The following is a 17,296-nucleotide window of genomic DNA, read 5'->3' as shown; positions in this document are numbered from 1 at the left end:
TCTAAGGCTCCTTCCTTTTATTTTAAAATGACATTTCTTCAAACATTTCCAGTGCACTAGTCCTCAAAGAGGAGTAACTCCATGTAACTTCTGAGCACAAATAAAAGCACTTGGTAATATTTTTCTTTAAACACTTGGGTGACTTAAACTGCCATCCTCTCCTCCCCCCACCCCCGAATAATTCTTGGGCTGCAGATTGTTCTATTAAAATGGAATATACATTTTGCAGTTCAAGCTACTTAATTAGCTTGTTATATATTTGACAGTACATTACACAAGTCAAAGTTGATGCTGTATTTACATATGGCATTTAAGAGAGTAACAAACAAAAAAATGCATAACTTGTGGCAGAGAATATACATGATAGAGTTTTACAATGAAAATGCCCTAATAGTGGCTTTCTCATGCCTAGTCTGCTATCATGTTACACATGGTAATAGATTCCATAGTCCTTCAAAGACTTATTTTTTTTTATTTTATTTTTTTATTTTTTTGCATTGAAGAACATAACCGAATTAGAAGATGTCAGAGGAAGAAGATTCTTTCTTAAATGTCAAAAGATCTTTGAAAAAGGCAGCAGTGAAACATAGCACTCCGGTGGATTCAATGTTCTCCCAAACTATGTTATCTCTGGTGGATATGACGAATCAATCTATCAGAGAACAAAACATAAGTAAGAGAGTCTATGGGTCTCCAATGCCAAAATCATCTTTCCAGAAACAAGCATCGTCCCAAGAACAACTAATGCACCTTGACAAGCTCATTTCTCAAGTCACTTTTCCAAGAAAGCTTTCCACAGTATTGGACCCAGAGGAATCAAGTGAAGAGATGAGCCTCAGCTCTTGGGCTGCAGTTCCTAGAAGAAGACTTTCAACAGTGTTGGCTTCAGAGGAATCCAGTGAAGAGCCAAGCTTCAAGACAATGGTTCCCCCTATAGTAAGTGCAGCAGTTGAAGTCCCTGCTGAACCATCTAATAAGACAGCCAAAGTAACTTCTAAAGGTGTATTTGCATGGCTGGTTACTGAAATTCCTGGGATAAAAGATCCCACAGTAAGAAAAAGAAGAAAAAGGAAACTTGAAAAAAAACTCTTGGTAAATACACTTTTCATACATTTTCTGAGGTGATTAAGTTATGTGACATTCTACCAATATCTGGCAGGTGAATCCAAACCTTTTCAGTGACTGTTCAGGACAGTCTTAAATCTGCTGATAAATTGTGTAATTTATATTCTTTGCTTGAACTATACTAGCATGAATACTCACAAAGTAAACGTGTAGCCCATATGCTCAGATATCTGCCAACAGCAAATTTCAAATAATATTTTTGAATATATAACTCAACTTATGAGATGTTGGTTAGTTACATAAGTCATGTGGTTCTGTTTCAGTTCCCTGGTTGGATAACCTGTTACTCTCTTAAATGCCATATTTAAATACAGCATCAACTTTGACGTGTGTAATGTACTGTCAAATATATAACAAGCTAATTAAGTAGCTTGAACTGCAAAATGTATATTCCATTTTAATAGAACAATCTGCAGCCCAAGAATTATTTCCTTGCAGAAACTAGTGATTTAATTTCAAATAACAAATACATTTGAGACTCTCTCAATCTTTGTGAAGATAATACATAAAGGAAAAAATAGTTAAGTAATAGAACCCACATTCTCCCATAACAAGCACTACCTCTTGAATTAAGGGAAAATCTCCATTGATTGTTACTATTAAATGGCCCATGTCTGTGTCATGAAGGGCGTGGAAGTCACGGATTCCATGACTTTCTGCAACCTCCATAACTTCTGCAGCAACCAGTGTGGCTGGCCTCAGGGACTGCCTGAGCAGTGGCAGGCCCTGGGGACCACCTGAGCAGCGGCTCTCCAGAGGCCCCCCAGAGCAGCGCTGCCCTGCCCCTCTCTCCTCTCTTTTCCCTCTCCCCCCCCAGTTAAGATGTAGTCAGGGGTATTTATAGTAAAGGTCATGGGCCGTGAATTTTTGTTTATTGCCCGTGACCTGTCCATGACTTTTACTAAAAATACCCATGGCTACATCATAGCCTTACTCACTACATGAATTTAAGCAGTTCAGATTTCATCCAGAAAGGAGCTATGGTGCACATACACAGTAGCCTCCCTTATAATTGGGCTTTCCATACAAACATCTTTAGTAAAACTTGTTGAGAAAAATTGAAATTCAGCAGGTGGGGGATATTTTTGCAAGTTTTTTGGGGGGGGGAGGCGATTTTCTTTGTGTGGGGGTTTTTGTTGTTGTTGTTCAAAACATTGGATGTGCAAGTTCAGTTATAGACCTGGTCCAGATACTTCAAAACCCTGGCTTTTTTAATTTGACCATCAAGGAGAGTGTTACAAAATTTCAAACAACCTTCATCCCATTCTTTTCACCGGCTCCAATCTTTAGGAGGGTTGTACTTGTGTTGCATTTATGTGTGTCCTTTTAATAGTGATTAATGCTAAGTATTGCTCACTGGAAACCTGAATTTCTCTGTGAAAAATGTTAAGGTTTTTGCTTTTCATCCTAATTTGGAACAAATTCCCTCCCTCCCCCCCGCCAAAAGAAAACCCCTTCAATTTCTTGCTAAAGTGAAATTCTACAATATTTTGTTTAGGATCAACAAAACAAAATATGCTTCCTGGAAACCACAGCTGCCAAGGAGCTGGGGAAGTAGACAGGTGGATAACTTGTCAGGAAACCAGGGAGGTTTCTGTCGGAAACTAGCCTGGGTTACATCAGGCTTAATCAAAATCTATATGTTGCTATTTCAATAAAATAAGTATTTTCTGTTGGAAAACTTCCGCACAGTTCTAATGCAAAGTTTGCTCACATTTGGTGGATTAATTAATATTTTTGCCTCTATTTTGCAATGACTATTTGTCTTCTATAAACCTCTTCTGGGAACATGCTTAATATTACGTTTTGGAGATAAACTAGTAAATATGCAGAATGAAGAAACAGATTCTTGGTTGGAGGCTGCATGAATTGAGTTTGCAAAGAATTACATTTATCATGCTTCAAGATCAAACTATAAACAAGCCAAAATAACAATGGAACAAAACAACACAAAAAGATTGAACTCCTAGTCGAAAGCTGGAGAGCATGAATGAAGCTACTGCAGGTCGCTGCTTAAAATTAGGTCCTCATCTCTGGGATTTGCTTCTAATGAAAACATGTCAAATCCTGCTCCTTTTTAGAACACCCATAGCCTTTGTCGTCACAGGTGGAAACTTTCCCAGCAATTCAAACTGGTTTTAAACCGGATGTCAGCACTAATGTAGGAAAGGTTCCAGTTACTGGATCCTTTCATTATTTATTTGTTTAAATATCTGGTTTAGTTAAGCCTTAGACCTAGTTTGAAATTTAGGGAAATGTGTGTGGACAAAGAAAGGCATCTTACGTAGGCTTTCTCCAGGCTTTCCACTAAGTACTGACTCCACCTCCTGCAATTTCGTCTACTGGCTGTCGCAAAGTAGAGTCCTTCTGTTAACTTCCATGGGCTTTGGATCAGGCGATTTGCCCAGACTCGGCATCAACTTCTGACAGTTGTTATGCCAGTGTGAATCCATAGTAACTATTACCATTAGTGCAGTAAAACTACTGTGTAAGTAGTGTGGAAGAAGAATCAGTCTTTTACTAAATAAAGCAGATGTTTGGTTTGTTTGTTAATTGCAGAAAAGAGTCCTGTCGCGTTGGCTGTACAGAACAGTTTGCTAAGCTAAACATTTTTCTCTTTAAAATAGGAAGCAAAACAACGAGAATGGGAATTACGTCAACTTAAAAATATCGAAGAGGCGACTAGACATGAGCTGACAATTGAAGAAGTCTGATGTAGTGAATTCCCAAATGAGTATTGCTGCACTCTGTACAACTGGAAAAAGTGGTTCCATTAAACTATAGATTCAGCTATTGGGTCTGCTGTAACTGTGTGGCAAACAGAGCGGGGAGGAAAGGATGGCATTAAAGCAAACCTGTAGCAAATTTTTTAAATAAGGAACCCCAGAGCTTTAAGAGACCGATGCCAAGGGGGCAGATCCTCAGTAGAGCCCATGCCACTGACACCAGTTTAAGAACAGGCCCAGGGGGTGGGAAACTGCCCCCCTAAGGGTTATACTTCATCTTGTGAGGGCCTACGTTTCTTCACGTAATATCTAAGGCTATATCTACACTACAGTGGTGCAGCTGCATCACCATAGGGCTGCTGGTGAAGATGCTCTAAGCCAACAGGAGAGAGCTCTCCCCTTGGCTTAATAATTCCTGCCTCTCCTGCCAACATAGCACTGTCCATGCCAGCACTTAGGTTGGTATAACTTATGTCACTCGGGGTGTGGATTATTCACACCCCCGAGTGACGTAAATTATACCAAAGTAATTTGTGGCGTAGACATAGCCTAAATCTTCTAGGACTTTGGATGTAGCTTAAATAACATGAGTAACTGCTTCACCAGGCTGCTTGTAATATAAACCTATTAGCCAGAGAAGAATTTCTTCATCTATAGAGTAATCAATGCTGATGCAATCAGGAACGTTCTTGCTGTTGGCTGGAGATATGAGGAAATAGTGAGAGGCACAAAGGAGGGAGGCCAGCCTCTGGAGATTACTAATTAATTACAGTTTGTTTTGAAGGGTTGACTCTAACTGAACTTGCTCTGTCTAGCCCTTGATATTCTGCTAAATGCACCACTTATGGCTGACTGAGTCTTCCCATGTTGCCACTTGCCCCAAGCACTTCCTGCTGTTATGGGTGCCCACTGGAACTACCGTACCCTGGAAAAAAATCAACCTGTTTTGAAAGACATCACTGAAATGTCTGTTTAATTCACTGCAGACATTCAACTATGTTAATAATAGGCCACTAAGTAATGTAGAGAATATAACGCCATTAGAAACCACCTAGTACACCTCTGGTTCCAACCAATAGTTTATAATGTCATTATTAGGGGTGAGGCTGGTAGCACTATGCATTACTAAGCTTGCCTGACACTCCCATTATAAGACCCTCTTTTCAGTTGCTTATAACTTTGCCAAATTGTAACTATTTGGTTTGAAATTTTACAGGTAGTATGTCTACCTCAGGCAGAATATTTTTGGAAGTTTCAGCCAAAATGGATCACCCATTTCCAAAAACAAAGCTAGGGCAAACTTTGCTGTTTTCCCTATGTTAAAGTCTTTCTTGGAAAAGTTCTGGTGCCCTCATGTTAGAGTAGAGGTTTGACGGGAGTGGGGAGGGGAATGTGCCTCTCACTGTTCCTGTGAAAATTCAGCCAAGTTATAAGTATTTGCAAAATGGCAGGTTGCACATGCTCAGTGGCAACTTCTTAAATTTTAGCAGCTAAATTCTGTCTGCACTGGGCATGCTCCAACCTGGGGCTAAGCAGCGTTTCCCCTGCAATTGCAGCTCTGTGTGATTGCAGGCTGTGCCACAACCAGCTCACAGAAGTGGAACTGAGAGCAGGAAGCCTGTCTCTCCTGTGCGCCCAATGAACTCTCTCCCTCCTGCCCCCACCCCTCGCTGGTACCAAGCAGCATGAAGGAGCTGGACTGGTGTCCGTGTGGGGCATACACTAAGACGAGTATCCTGTGATGGTGGTGGGGGAGAGGGGCAGAATCTAGGATCTGGGAAGGAAGCCAGTAGGGGTGGGTGAAACTGAGAGCAGATGAGGAGTGGAGGGGGAGATTTGAACTGGTTGGGAAGGTGACTGTGATGCAGAATAAGGGAGAGAGGGAGCAAGATAGATCTGATGAGGAGCCAAGGTCTTCAAGTGGGAGAACTGGGACTGGGTGAATGAAGAGACTTGGACAAGAGAGCTAGGAAGGGGTGTGTGCAGATGCTGAGACTGGACAAAGAGCTCCTGCCCCAGGAGGAAGATTGGGAGTGGGAGCCAATGGGGATGGGGAAGGTTGGGGCAGGACTGACTGGAGGCGAGGGTGAAGAAGAGAGAGATTGGATAAGGAGATGGAAGTGGGGGATTGGGACGGCCTGGGCAAGGATGCAGGGGCAAAGGAGCAGGAGTCGAGAGAGGGAACTGGTAATGGCTGGGCAAGGATAGTGGGACTGGGAGTCTGACGGAAAGAGACTAGTATTGATGGACAAGGAGACTGGGATGAGAGCCCTGAGGAGTGAGCCTGGCTAGGTGAGGAAAATACAACTGAGACAAGGAGCTAGGAGGTGGGAAGAGACAAGATGGGTCCTATGGGGAAAAAAATAACATGTGACCATGTAATTAATGACTATCCTAACATATATGCACAAGGAAGCTGGAATTGAGCTTGCAGTAGTCAGACCAATTTGTACTGAGTCCAGGAATAGCGGCGTTTATACCTTCCTTTTCGCTGCCTGCTCCTAATTCTGTCTCTGGTGCAAATTACTGCACCCTTAGGTGCCGACTCTCTAATGTGCCGGGGGGTTCCCTCTGGCTCCGTCCCAGGCCCTGCCCCCACTCCACCCCTTCTCCCAAGGCCTCACCCACTCCCTGCCTCTTCCCGCTCTGTTCCACCCCCTCCTCCGGGTGCACCCCACCCTCACTGCTCCCCTCCAGGACCTCCTGCATGCCGTGGACCAGCTGATCGCAGTGGGTGGGAGATGCTGAGAGGGAGGTGCTGACTGGCAGGGCCCCAGGAGGTGCTGGGAGGGAGGGGAGATGCTGATAGGGTTGCTGCCAGTGGGTGCTAAGCACCCACCTTCCCTGGAGCACCCATGGAGTCTGTGCCTATGACTGCAGCTGCCCAGTTGCCTAGGATTCCAAGGGGATTGCTGGGGCCTGAGAACTATGCAGCTACCCCTAATTTCTCCCAGGAGTAGCCCTTATTCTACTTCTGCCAGGGAGGGATTCCCTTTTTGCAAGTGGAAACCTGGGGAAGCCAGATTAACACTAAAGTAGCATGAAAAAACAAACAAGCACCAGAAAAGTAACTACATACTAAACCAAATGAATATGCCTTGGATCATGACCTGCTGGCCACCACACCTAGCCTCTGTCACACTGCTGAGGAGCGTGTACTCCAAAGAAGACACTCCACTGACCTCGATATAAAGCCTCTCCTGGAGAGTTTCACTCCAGGAGCTAATAGCAAGAGCTTCCTAATTAATCTTTAATAGTGGGAAGAGCTGTCTGGTCCTATTCCCATTAGGGTTTGGAACACAACAATGGATCTTCTAGTCTCCTGGGGCTAGAGCCACAAACAGGAATTAGATGTTGCAGTGCCTAACTCCTAGGCACCCAGCTGCCCAGTGGAATTTGCAGCCCAAGTTAGGTGCCCAAGCTCCCTATGAATGAAAGGGAGGCCAGCAACGGAGTGGGGAGCTGCCTGTAGGAAATGTTGAGGAAAGGGATGGAGCAGGACTTAGATAGGTGTCTAATGCTAGGCAAAGGGAGGCACCTCCTTTCACTCAGGGTTCGCAGTCATGAGTCCTCTCTTGGAGTTAGGTGCCTCAAACTGGTCAGCCTTCCTCACCACTCCTTAGAGGTAGAGCCACTATCCTTGTGGTTAAGGCACTCTCCTGGAATGCAGAAGATCTGTTTTCAAATCCCCTATTCTGCCTGATTTGGAGCAGGGACCTGAATCAAAGTCTCCCAGCTCCCAGGAGAGTGCTCTGACCACCAAGCTATTGTGTGAGGGCTCTCTCTTAATCTCTCCTGGTGAAGCTGTTCCACTTTGTAGTAAATAAACAAATGTTCATTGGTCCAGAGAGCAAAAAAGTAAGAGTGTGACTCTATGGCAGAGTGGTTAGTGCATTCCTCTTGCAGGTGGGAAAGTCAGCTTCAAGTTCCTGCTCCAAATCAGGCGGGGGGGATTTGATCCAACAACCCAAAGGAGTGCTCTAACCTCCGGTCCATTGGGCACAATAGGACACATGCACCCCAGATTTCTGACCTGCTCACCCCTGGCTTTCTTTTGTACAGGGCCCAATCTGTTACATGTGGGCAGAGCATACCTACCAGACGAGGCCACAGAGGTGAGATAAGCAGGGATTGCCCAGTCTGAGAATCCTGCTAAGGGGCTGAGCAGCTCAGTAGCATCAGGACATATGTGCCATGGGGACTTTACTGGCAGAAATGTAGGCACCTAGGCTCTTCAAGTGTCTCCAAGGTTAGGCAGCAGTTGGGTGTGGGGTTTGAGGTTCACAGTGGTGCTGAAATGTTAGATTTAGGAGCCTAAGTTATTTTGTGGATCTAATCACTAGTCACTGAGGCTAAGGTTGTCTTGTGGCTAAAGCTATGGACTGTGATGGTGGAGACTTGGGTTCAGTTTTTGGCTTTACCACAGACTTTGTTTGAGCCTAGCCAAGTCATGTAACCTCCCTGTTTGTAAGTTCCCAGCTGTAAAATGGGGATAATAATACTTTGTTCTCTCTCATTTATCTATGTATGCTGTAAGCTCTTTTGGGTAAGGACTCTCACATTATGTGTATATACAGCCTCTTGTACAATGGAGCCTCAGTTTCAGAGTGGGCCTCTAGGCGGTACCATGATAGAAAGTAATAAGTCACATTTAGTAGAAATCAACAGTGATCAGAAAGCAACTATAGAGACCAGGTGCAAGATTCTAATGAACCTCACTGGGATTTCCTCAGTGCGGGAAGCAGATTGCACAAGTGTTAGTGAGGGCTGAATTTCACTCCCAGAGTCTGTATTCTTCCAGAAACTGCAGCAGACAGAAAGAATTAACCCTTTGTACTTGTCCTTTCCAAAATGTTGCGTGTCACTTTCATTTTCTTCTCCATGTGAGAAAAAGCATTTGATTTATCCATGGATTTTTTTTTCTTATTTTAAGTACAATTGGATAGTCTAAATTATCTGAATTATGACTGTGAAATGATAAATGGAAACAATAAAAGCATTTCCTTGTCGTAATTCAGGTCTCTGTGGATTAGAAAAAAGTCACACTCAATTATCACCCCTTTTAGTCTCTTGCTTAAAAGTCTCATCAAAGCAAATTGAATTTTAGCAAAGTTTGAGACTCTGACAGGTAACGACACGTGATAACAGTATTATTGTTAATTATGATCTATGTGGAGATAGCATGAAGAGATCTCAACCGGGTCAAGACCCCCATTGTGCTAGGCAGTGTATGGCCATATAGTCATTAACAGTCACTGCCCAAAGAGCTGAGAAGATCCATTTCAGTGTCTTATCAGTTCAACTATCTTAAAAGAAAAGGCTATGTGCTGACTAATTTATTATTAAACAACTGTATATTTGAGTACAATATCCAAGGAAAAACAACCCAACATTTATTTTAGGTTACAGAGATTTCGATTTTCACTTTATGATTTGCGCTAAATACCAGATCCTTGACTTGTTTCTCCTCTGTAGCATGCAGGTCTGGAGTAGCTATAGGAACTAGCAACACATCATTTCAGTATTATAATTTTCATCCTCTAGTGGCTGGTTTGTTCTGCTACTTGCTTTACACATTGGGAAAAAGTTTATTTTTGCATATTATTATTATTTATTTGCATTGTGGCAGTGCCTACTGCATAACAAAAAGCCTGCTTGTCAGCACGGCTAAGCACCCACAAATCCAACTGAAGTCAATGGAAGCTGCGGGTGCCCAGCACCTTTCAGTATAAGGCTTCTTTAGTTGGGTGCCTAAATGTAGATTTAGGGGCCTAACTTTAGACAACCAGGTTTGAAAATTTGGGATGGCATTTCCAAAAGGGCCTAAAGTCAATAAGTGGGGGGAAAGGGCTATCTCCCGTAAACACCTTTGAACATTAGACCTTGGTCCTCATCTCTTTGCACGGGAGTCTGAAAAGTTCCTTTTGTAGGATTCAAGTGAAAACAAGAGTTTGAACAGGTTCTTACATCATGCTATCCGGCTGCCTTTCAAACGTGACAAGGGATGTGTTTTTCTGAAGTTCGGAACAATCTTCCCTTGGAAGGTTCCCCCTCATTACAATATTTTTCCTTTAGAAGTTAAATGGTGACCTTGACCCAAACATTGTTTTTCAGTTCATTTGTTACACAATCTACCTGCTGATGGTGACTAAGCAGGATGTTGGATGGAGACGTGCAAAATACCACAAAGACTCTATAGAAGTGGGTTACTTGAAAACAAATGCCATAGATTGACTGCCTTCCGTGAACTGAAATGGCAAAATTGCCACTCACATCAGAGGTGCAAGAACTAATAGTACTCCTGTTGGGTGCAAATCTAGAGCACTATTATATAGAGATAATTGTAAAGAGACGGGTTAAAATATATTTTTTGAAGTAGCTTCATGGTAAAGAAATAATTTGCCATATTTCATCTAGCTTCTCTCTTTAATGATTCACTTAATGCATTAATGGCTATTTGAAAAAAAAACTTAATGGTAATTGATTATTTCCTCTGAAGTCACTGTACAATTTCATAGCCAATAAAACAAAACAAAACAAAAATACTCTGTAGCAAATTACCAGCAGCACAGTGTGGTACTGCTAATTACAGTATTACTGAACTGTGTTCCGATATGTAGTTACATAGGACCATAGAACCAGACCATGCCCCCTGAAATCCATACATGGACAAGCCATTCCATGCATAAATGGGGTTCATGTGCCTCATGGCACCCCCCCTCTCTGTCTCCCTCCATAGATCCTCTAAAGGCTCCATGTCGAAAAAATGGGGTGGAGTCAGGGAGGGCCAGGGGAGAAAGGGACAGACTGAGGGTGGTAACAGAGGGCTGCACAATGCTACCTCCACCTCCTCCAAAGGTGTTCACACAGGCTGTATTAAATTTAATGCAGATGTTGCCTTGCACCTTGCAAATCCTGGCCAGAGGGGGACCCTGGTAGCATGGCTGCATGCAAGCTGTGTCAGCACCAGCGCTGCGACATGAGCGAAAAGACTACTCTGAGCATACAGGGCTTCCACTTGGATGGCACTGACTGCCCACAGATCCCCTGGGAGCTGCCATGTTTGGGGTGGCTTACGAGTGTCTAAACTCCCTCCTTGTATTCGGTTTCTCACTCTGCTTGGAGACTCTCTCTCAGCTCAGGAATATCTGTACTCTGAAGAGCTGGTTGAAAAAGAGAGGGAAAAATTGAGGGGGGAGCAAAGCTCCTCAACATTATTCCCTGTATTTTTATTTTTATTTTTATTTATTATGATATTGCAAAATGTGATCAAAATCTTGAAACTTGAAAAATGTTGGCCAGCTCTTGTAGTCTCCCATATAACAAGAGAAGAAGCTGATAAAACAGAAGCTACAGGGTAACATTTTCAAAAGTGACCAGGGACCAGCTCAACAAAGGGGACTGAGGCTCAGCCATTCAAATCCTAACTTTTAGACACCCTGCAGCATAATGGAATGCACCGTCCAGAGTGAACGGCCCAGGCACCTCATACAACACATGGGGAGAGTTAGGTGCCTAAAAAAGGGATTCACAGAAGCCAGCAAGCTGAACGGGTGTGACCTAAGATAGTCAGTATTAAATGCTGAGAAGAGGGATAGAGAGAAGGGCTTAGACCTGATGTGCTTGGCTGATGGGCCAGAGACTGGGGCCTTCTTCCACTTAGGATTCTCAGCCACAAACCCTCTGATGGAGTTAGGCACCTAAGCCCAGTCAGCTGCTTAGGTAGCCATTGACCTAGCAGCCAAAACCATGTCTCTGTCTCCTGCTTGATACCGCTCTCATGCTCACCTTATGTTTCCCTGTGCCCGTGTGTGTCGTTTGTACAAGACCTATGCTGCCCCCCACATCCTATTGGTGCACCACAGGGCTGGGACCCCCCACAGCCTATTGGTGGCCTGCATCCAGCCCTCCTAATGTGGGGTTTGACAGCTATCAGGTCTTAGGCATACTCTGAATTTGCCTCTGGGGGGATTGGGTCCTGCTGGCACATAGGCATTCCTCTGCCTCCTTGGAGAATTCCACTCCAGGGCCTCTAAGGCTTTGGCTTGAGTGACAGCTCAGAGTTTCTCATTAGCTATTGGGCAGCATCAGTGCTTCGGTGGCTTTGTGAATGCCGACCAGTGGAAATTAGCTGCCTTTGGGATTTTGGCACCTATGGCAGCTAATGGCAGCAGCTGAGCAGTCGTTTTGAAAATGTCAGTGACACCTAAATGGAGGACTTAGGTGCCTACAGCAGCAGATATGTACCTACATACCTTTGAGGAGCTGGGCATAAGTTGTTTTTCAAAATCCCACCCACTGACTGTCACAGAGCCACAAGGCTAACTGACTGAAAGAAAGACAAGAGAGTAAGCCAAATTCACCCCATACACAGCTGCAAATCCACTGAAGTTAACAGAGTTGTGCCTATTTATGCAAGCAGCAAATTGGGCTTTTCCTCTGTTCAATCCAATAAAGTAGCTGCGTGACCTAAAATCAGTCTCAACAGAAAAGCACCCTGATTACTCTCAGAAGCACCCCATCTCTTCTCTCTCTTCATACTTTCTTTAACTGCCACTAACTTTTCATCTCTCCCTATTCCCCATCCTCGCCTCCTGCCCCATCCTGGCTCTCTACTTCTTCCAGCTCCTCTTCTACAAGGTCTTTGCTTTGGTCTATTCACTTTCTTGCAGTTCTGTCTCTTTAAATTGCTTATGTGCCGCTTACCCACTGGCTGCTGCCTTGGGACATCTAAATGATGCAAGAAAAACATGGCAGCTGCAAAAGTAGAAAAGAACTTGCACATGACCTTGAGAGAGACGTGAATGTGTATCCCCCTGAAAAAGGATGACCCAACTCCCTGGAATGGGGAGGGGGGGGGGGTCACATGAGTTCAGATACAGTAAGTTGGGAACAAATAAACTAAGGATTGAGCAATATTGCTATCAAAATTCCCTAGGAAAACAAAATAGTTCAGGATCACCTCACATGAAGGTTGAGACTTATTTAAACATTCAAACTGATGCATCTTTTGCCAGGAAAAAGTACAAAACATAGATAAAGTAGGCTTAGATGTGTAATTACCAGCTAATAGATCATTGATCAATTGACTGCATGATCAAATTGGCAAGTAGGTCAAACAGAATGTTCCTCACAAGTAACTATGCAGGGAGACTAGTGCGTAGCAAATGTTTGACTATCTTTAAAAAGGAGTCTCCCAAAACTAGAAAAATAGGCAATATGGTGACTGCTGATTTCATTGGTGCCAAATGGGAGGTAAAGCACAATAGGAGGAATAATTTGAACCTCCTAAACCTATTCATCATCTATTCAACTGTGACTGTCCAAAAAAAACAAAAAACAAATAAGGGCTTGAGTGACACGTAATGAAGCTCAATGAAATCCTCAGCTGAATGTGCATGGATGATCCAAAAAAACAAAGAAAAAGTTAGGCTGCATAAAGGATGGAATAAAAAATGATGCCACAAATGTTATGATGCCATTATATAAATCAGGAGTATGGCCTGATCTGGAATACCGTGGCCAATTCTGGCCACCTATAGCTAAAAAAGATGTCACTGAATGAGAGGGGATTCAGGGAGAGATGGCAAAAAAAAACCCAAAACAAACAAACAAACAAAAAAACAGAAGGAAGACACAATGTGAGGTGAAAATGAAAAGAACGAGACTGCTTAGTTTCAAGAGGACATGATAGAGGTATAGAAAATAATGAATGAGTAGAAAAAAGATAAACCAGACACTCCTGTGTCTTATAATACAAGAACAAAGAGACACTCAATGAAATTGAAAAACATTTTTAAATGTCAGTTTTAAAACTGATATAATACTGTTTGTACAGTGCATAATTAACGTGTGGACCTCAGTGTCACTAGATATCATCGAGGCTAAGGGATTTGTAAGATTCAGAAAAAGATTAGACATTTATATTATGGAATGAGAATATCTACAGTTAAATTAAATAGGTTTAAAACATTTGTTTTTATAAACTCATACTTCAGGGCATAAAACCGCCACTAACTGGTCACTAGGGGCCAGATTTAGCACCTAGCAGCAGAGCACCAATGGGCTGCCTAACAGTTATTTATATGAAATACTTACAATAGTCATTGGTCCAGAGAGAACATGAGAATGACACTAGTTCCTAGTGGTTAGGGGCAGTCACCTGGGAGACCCATATTCCAATCCCACCTCCATGAATCCTCAAGTAATTCATGCAAGGCTCTCCTTTGTGAATCTGCTTTTGAAAATCCTACTAGGTGCCTGTCTTCATCATTAGTTGCTTAAGTACCATTGAAAAGCTGGCCCTAAATCACTGATTTTAGGTCACTAAAATCTTGTTATTTTCCTGTACCAAAGGTTACATGTCATGGTTCAGTCACAGAGGAGAAAGAGTGCTCATTTACTGAAAACAGTCAAATAGCTGTTTGTAAAAGAGGGCACTCTGCTTTCATCTTTAGCGAAGTAACTCAACAATCTAATCTTGGCGTTCTGTTTTGTTTCATTATACATTAATGGTATTGATTCTTTTTTTATCCAGTAACTCTATGTGATCTCTGTGCCTGATGGCTCAGATTATTCATATGGAAGGGCAGGCAAATATTCGTGTGACATTTAGACTGGGCTCCAATGTGATTTTGATATATTAACAGATTGGGTTAACCCCTGCAAGTCTGAGTGCTTCCCTACCCCATGCAAATGCGTCATAGTGTTAGAGCTTAAGATGGTAAACAGGAATAATTAATTTTGATCTACTAGACAAAGCTCAGGGTCCAGATTCTGAACTTAATAAAACTGAGCTAATGAGATAGAAGACTGTGAATCTGAAAATACATAATGCAAAAATTCTAGTCCCCTATGCACAGCCTGAGTAAATGGGCTTTGTTCAAAGGATCTCCATGGGACCCAGAGGAAATGGACTTCTCTCTCGCCTATGCCCTGGAGTTGTAATAGTAGCTGCTATCTCTGCAATCTCATGAAATGATTTGGCTGCACTAGAAGGTGTCCAGAGACAGGTGACAAAAGTGATCAAAGGCACAGATAGATTTCTGTCCCAGAAGAGGCTGAGAAAATTGTGGTCTGGTTAGTTTAGCAAGAAATGGATCTGAGGGGATATACCAGAAATAGGGTGATCAGACATCAAATGTGAAAAATCGGGACCGGGGTGGGGGGTAATAGGCGCCTATATAAGAAAAAGACCCCAAAATCGGGACTGTCCCTATAAAATCGGGACATCTGGTCACCCTAACGAGAAATGCACAAAATAATAAACTATGTAGGGAAGATAAATCCTGCACTCCTAGTTACCATTTCTCCTAATACAAGAACATGATGGTCAATGGCATTGAAAGACAACACATTTAAAACTGTAAGGAAACAAACACATAATCAGCCTGTAGGACTCACTGCCAAAAGGTATCACTGAGACAAAGCTTTTAGCAGCATTCAGAAAAGGGCCTGAGAGAGTTAGGGGCTCAAATAGGGTGACCAGATGTCCCAATTTTATAGGGACAGTCCCAATTTTGGGGTCTTTTTCTTATATAGGCTCCTATTACCCCCCACCCCCTGTCCCGATTTTTCACATTTTCTGTCTGGTCACCTATGCTCAAATCCCATTGAGGTCATGTACCTCCCTTAGGCTCCTTTGAAAATCCCAGCCTTATATGGTGAATGAGACCATCCACACTTGCATTCAATGCATACAAGCTAAACAGTGTTGGTGAGGTAATAACGTTTATTGGACCAGCTTCTGTTGGTGACAGAGATAAGCTTTCAAGCTTATGCAGAGCTCTTCTTCAGGTCTCCAAGAAGTCATTCTGACATACTGCAGAGCAGCATAAATTAACTATGAACTGATGGGGCTTGGAAGAAACTTTTCCTATGGGCAGGAAGCTGTCCATTAAAGTGAATCTTGCACCTTCTTTTACAGCATTAAGCGCTGTCCACAGTCTGAGCCAGGACATCATATCACGCAGAGCACTGGTCTGATTTGGAGGGCAGTTCCTGTGCTCCTAATCACCCTACTGTACATGGGACAGTAAAGCAATGCAGCAAAGGAGATGCTCAAGTCATCCTATAGCCTATCCTCACCATGCCAACATGGAGAGATGTACTGTACTGCCTCATGATGCTCCAGGATGTCAAGACTTCCCATATCGTTTCTATATGTGTTTCCCCCAGTGCGGCCTTCCACAACATTGGCCCACAGTACGGACTCTGACTTTATTTTAAGTTAAACAATTCTCCTTCTGTTACTATTCAAAGCTATAATTTGAAGGCGATGCTTTAATGTGTGTGTTTGAAAGAGCTACTATGTTTAAATTGTGAAAATAACTCAGGGATGAATGTGTTTGTTTGACCAGCATAGAATTTCAAACTTAAAAAAAAAAATGCAGCACTTGCAAAGGGCTTTGGAATGACAGTCCATGAGGCTCAAGGCCACTTTCTATGTACTCAATATTTACTACCCAGGTGGCAACAGCCAAGCTACTCTACACTACCTAGTCCATGTGCCTCTGCCCTGACAGATAACTGTGCCCCTAGGTAGAGAGGCAGGCCCGCCGACGGAGAGGGTTAATTGCCCAGGGCCCCAGCAATTTAAAAGGGCCCAGGCGGATGGATAAAAATTAAGAATAAAAAAAAAGAAATCCGGTTTCCTGCTGCTGCTGCTCTGTACTGAGCGCCGCCCCTCAATGTGACAGGAACCGTTTGCCAGAGCGCTGCCTGCTGGGCTGGCAGTCTGGCAGAGCATCAGCAACAGCAGCCTGGGGAACTGCAGCGCTTGCTGCCGCCTCTGGCTGCTCAGGAGCCGCTGTGCCTGCCATGCTGGCTCTCTGGCTGAGGCATGGGCGCCGACTCCCTGAGCACCCACAGAGAAAAATTAGTGGGGGCTCAGCACCCACTGGCAGCCAAGCTCCCACCGCTCCTCAGTGCCTCTCCCCTGCCAGCGGCCCCGCTGATCACTCCTCCCCCTCCCTCCCAGCGCCTTCCACCCGCCGCGAACAGCTGTTTCGCAACATGCAGATTGGCTATGGGAATGAGGGGGAGGAGCAGGGACGGGTGCGCTCAAGGGAGGGGGCGGAAAGAGGTGGGGAAGAGGCGGGGTGGGGGCAGAGCAGGGGCAGGAAGAGGTGGGACAGGGTGGGGGCTTGGAGGAAGGGATGGAGTGGGGGCGGGGCAGGAGCAGAGCAGGGGCAGGGGCAGGAAGAGGCGGGGCAGGGGCTTGGGGAAGGGGTGGAATGGGGGCAGGACCTGGGCGGAGTGGGGAGTCGAGCACCCCCCGAGTAGAAGGGAAGTCTGTGCCTATGGGCTGCAGGGCTGAGGACAGGGAGACTTTAAAGGGGAACACGCTCCCTCTGTGCTACCAGATTTCATTCCCAAGCAGGCAGCTCCTTGCCAAACACAAGCCAGAAAGTTCACCCACCCAACCGAGCTGCCCTAAGTTTGCC

General features: G+C 44.0%; 1 protein-coding gene across 1 annotated transcript; it reads left to right on the top strand.

The window, feature by feature from the left end:
* The first annotated feature begins 522 nt into the window (after positions 1 to 522).
* Positions 523 to 3,839, top strand: CCDC201 (coiled-coil domain containing 201). Its single transcript, XM_054017619.1, has 2 exons — positions 523 to 1,092; positions 3,753 to 3,839. The coding sequence occupies exons 1-2, from the start codon at positions 523 to 525 to the stop codon at positions 3,837 to 3,839; spliced, it is 657 nt and encodes a 218-aa protein (XP_053873594.1).
* Positions 3,840 to 17,296: the final 13,457 nt, after the last annotated feature.

Source organism: Malaclemys terrapin, chromosome 2 (assembly GCF_027887155.1).
Source record: "Malaclemys terrapin pileata isolate rMalTer1 chromosome 2, rMalTer1.hap1, whole genome shotgun sequence".
NCBI classification, from domain to species: Eukaryota; Metazoa; Chordata; order Testudines; family Emydidae; genus Malaclemys; species Malaclemys terrapin.
Note: the sequence above shows the minus strand (reverse complement) of the source record. Positions and strands in the feature narration are given on the sequence as shown.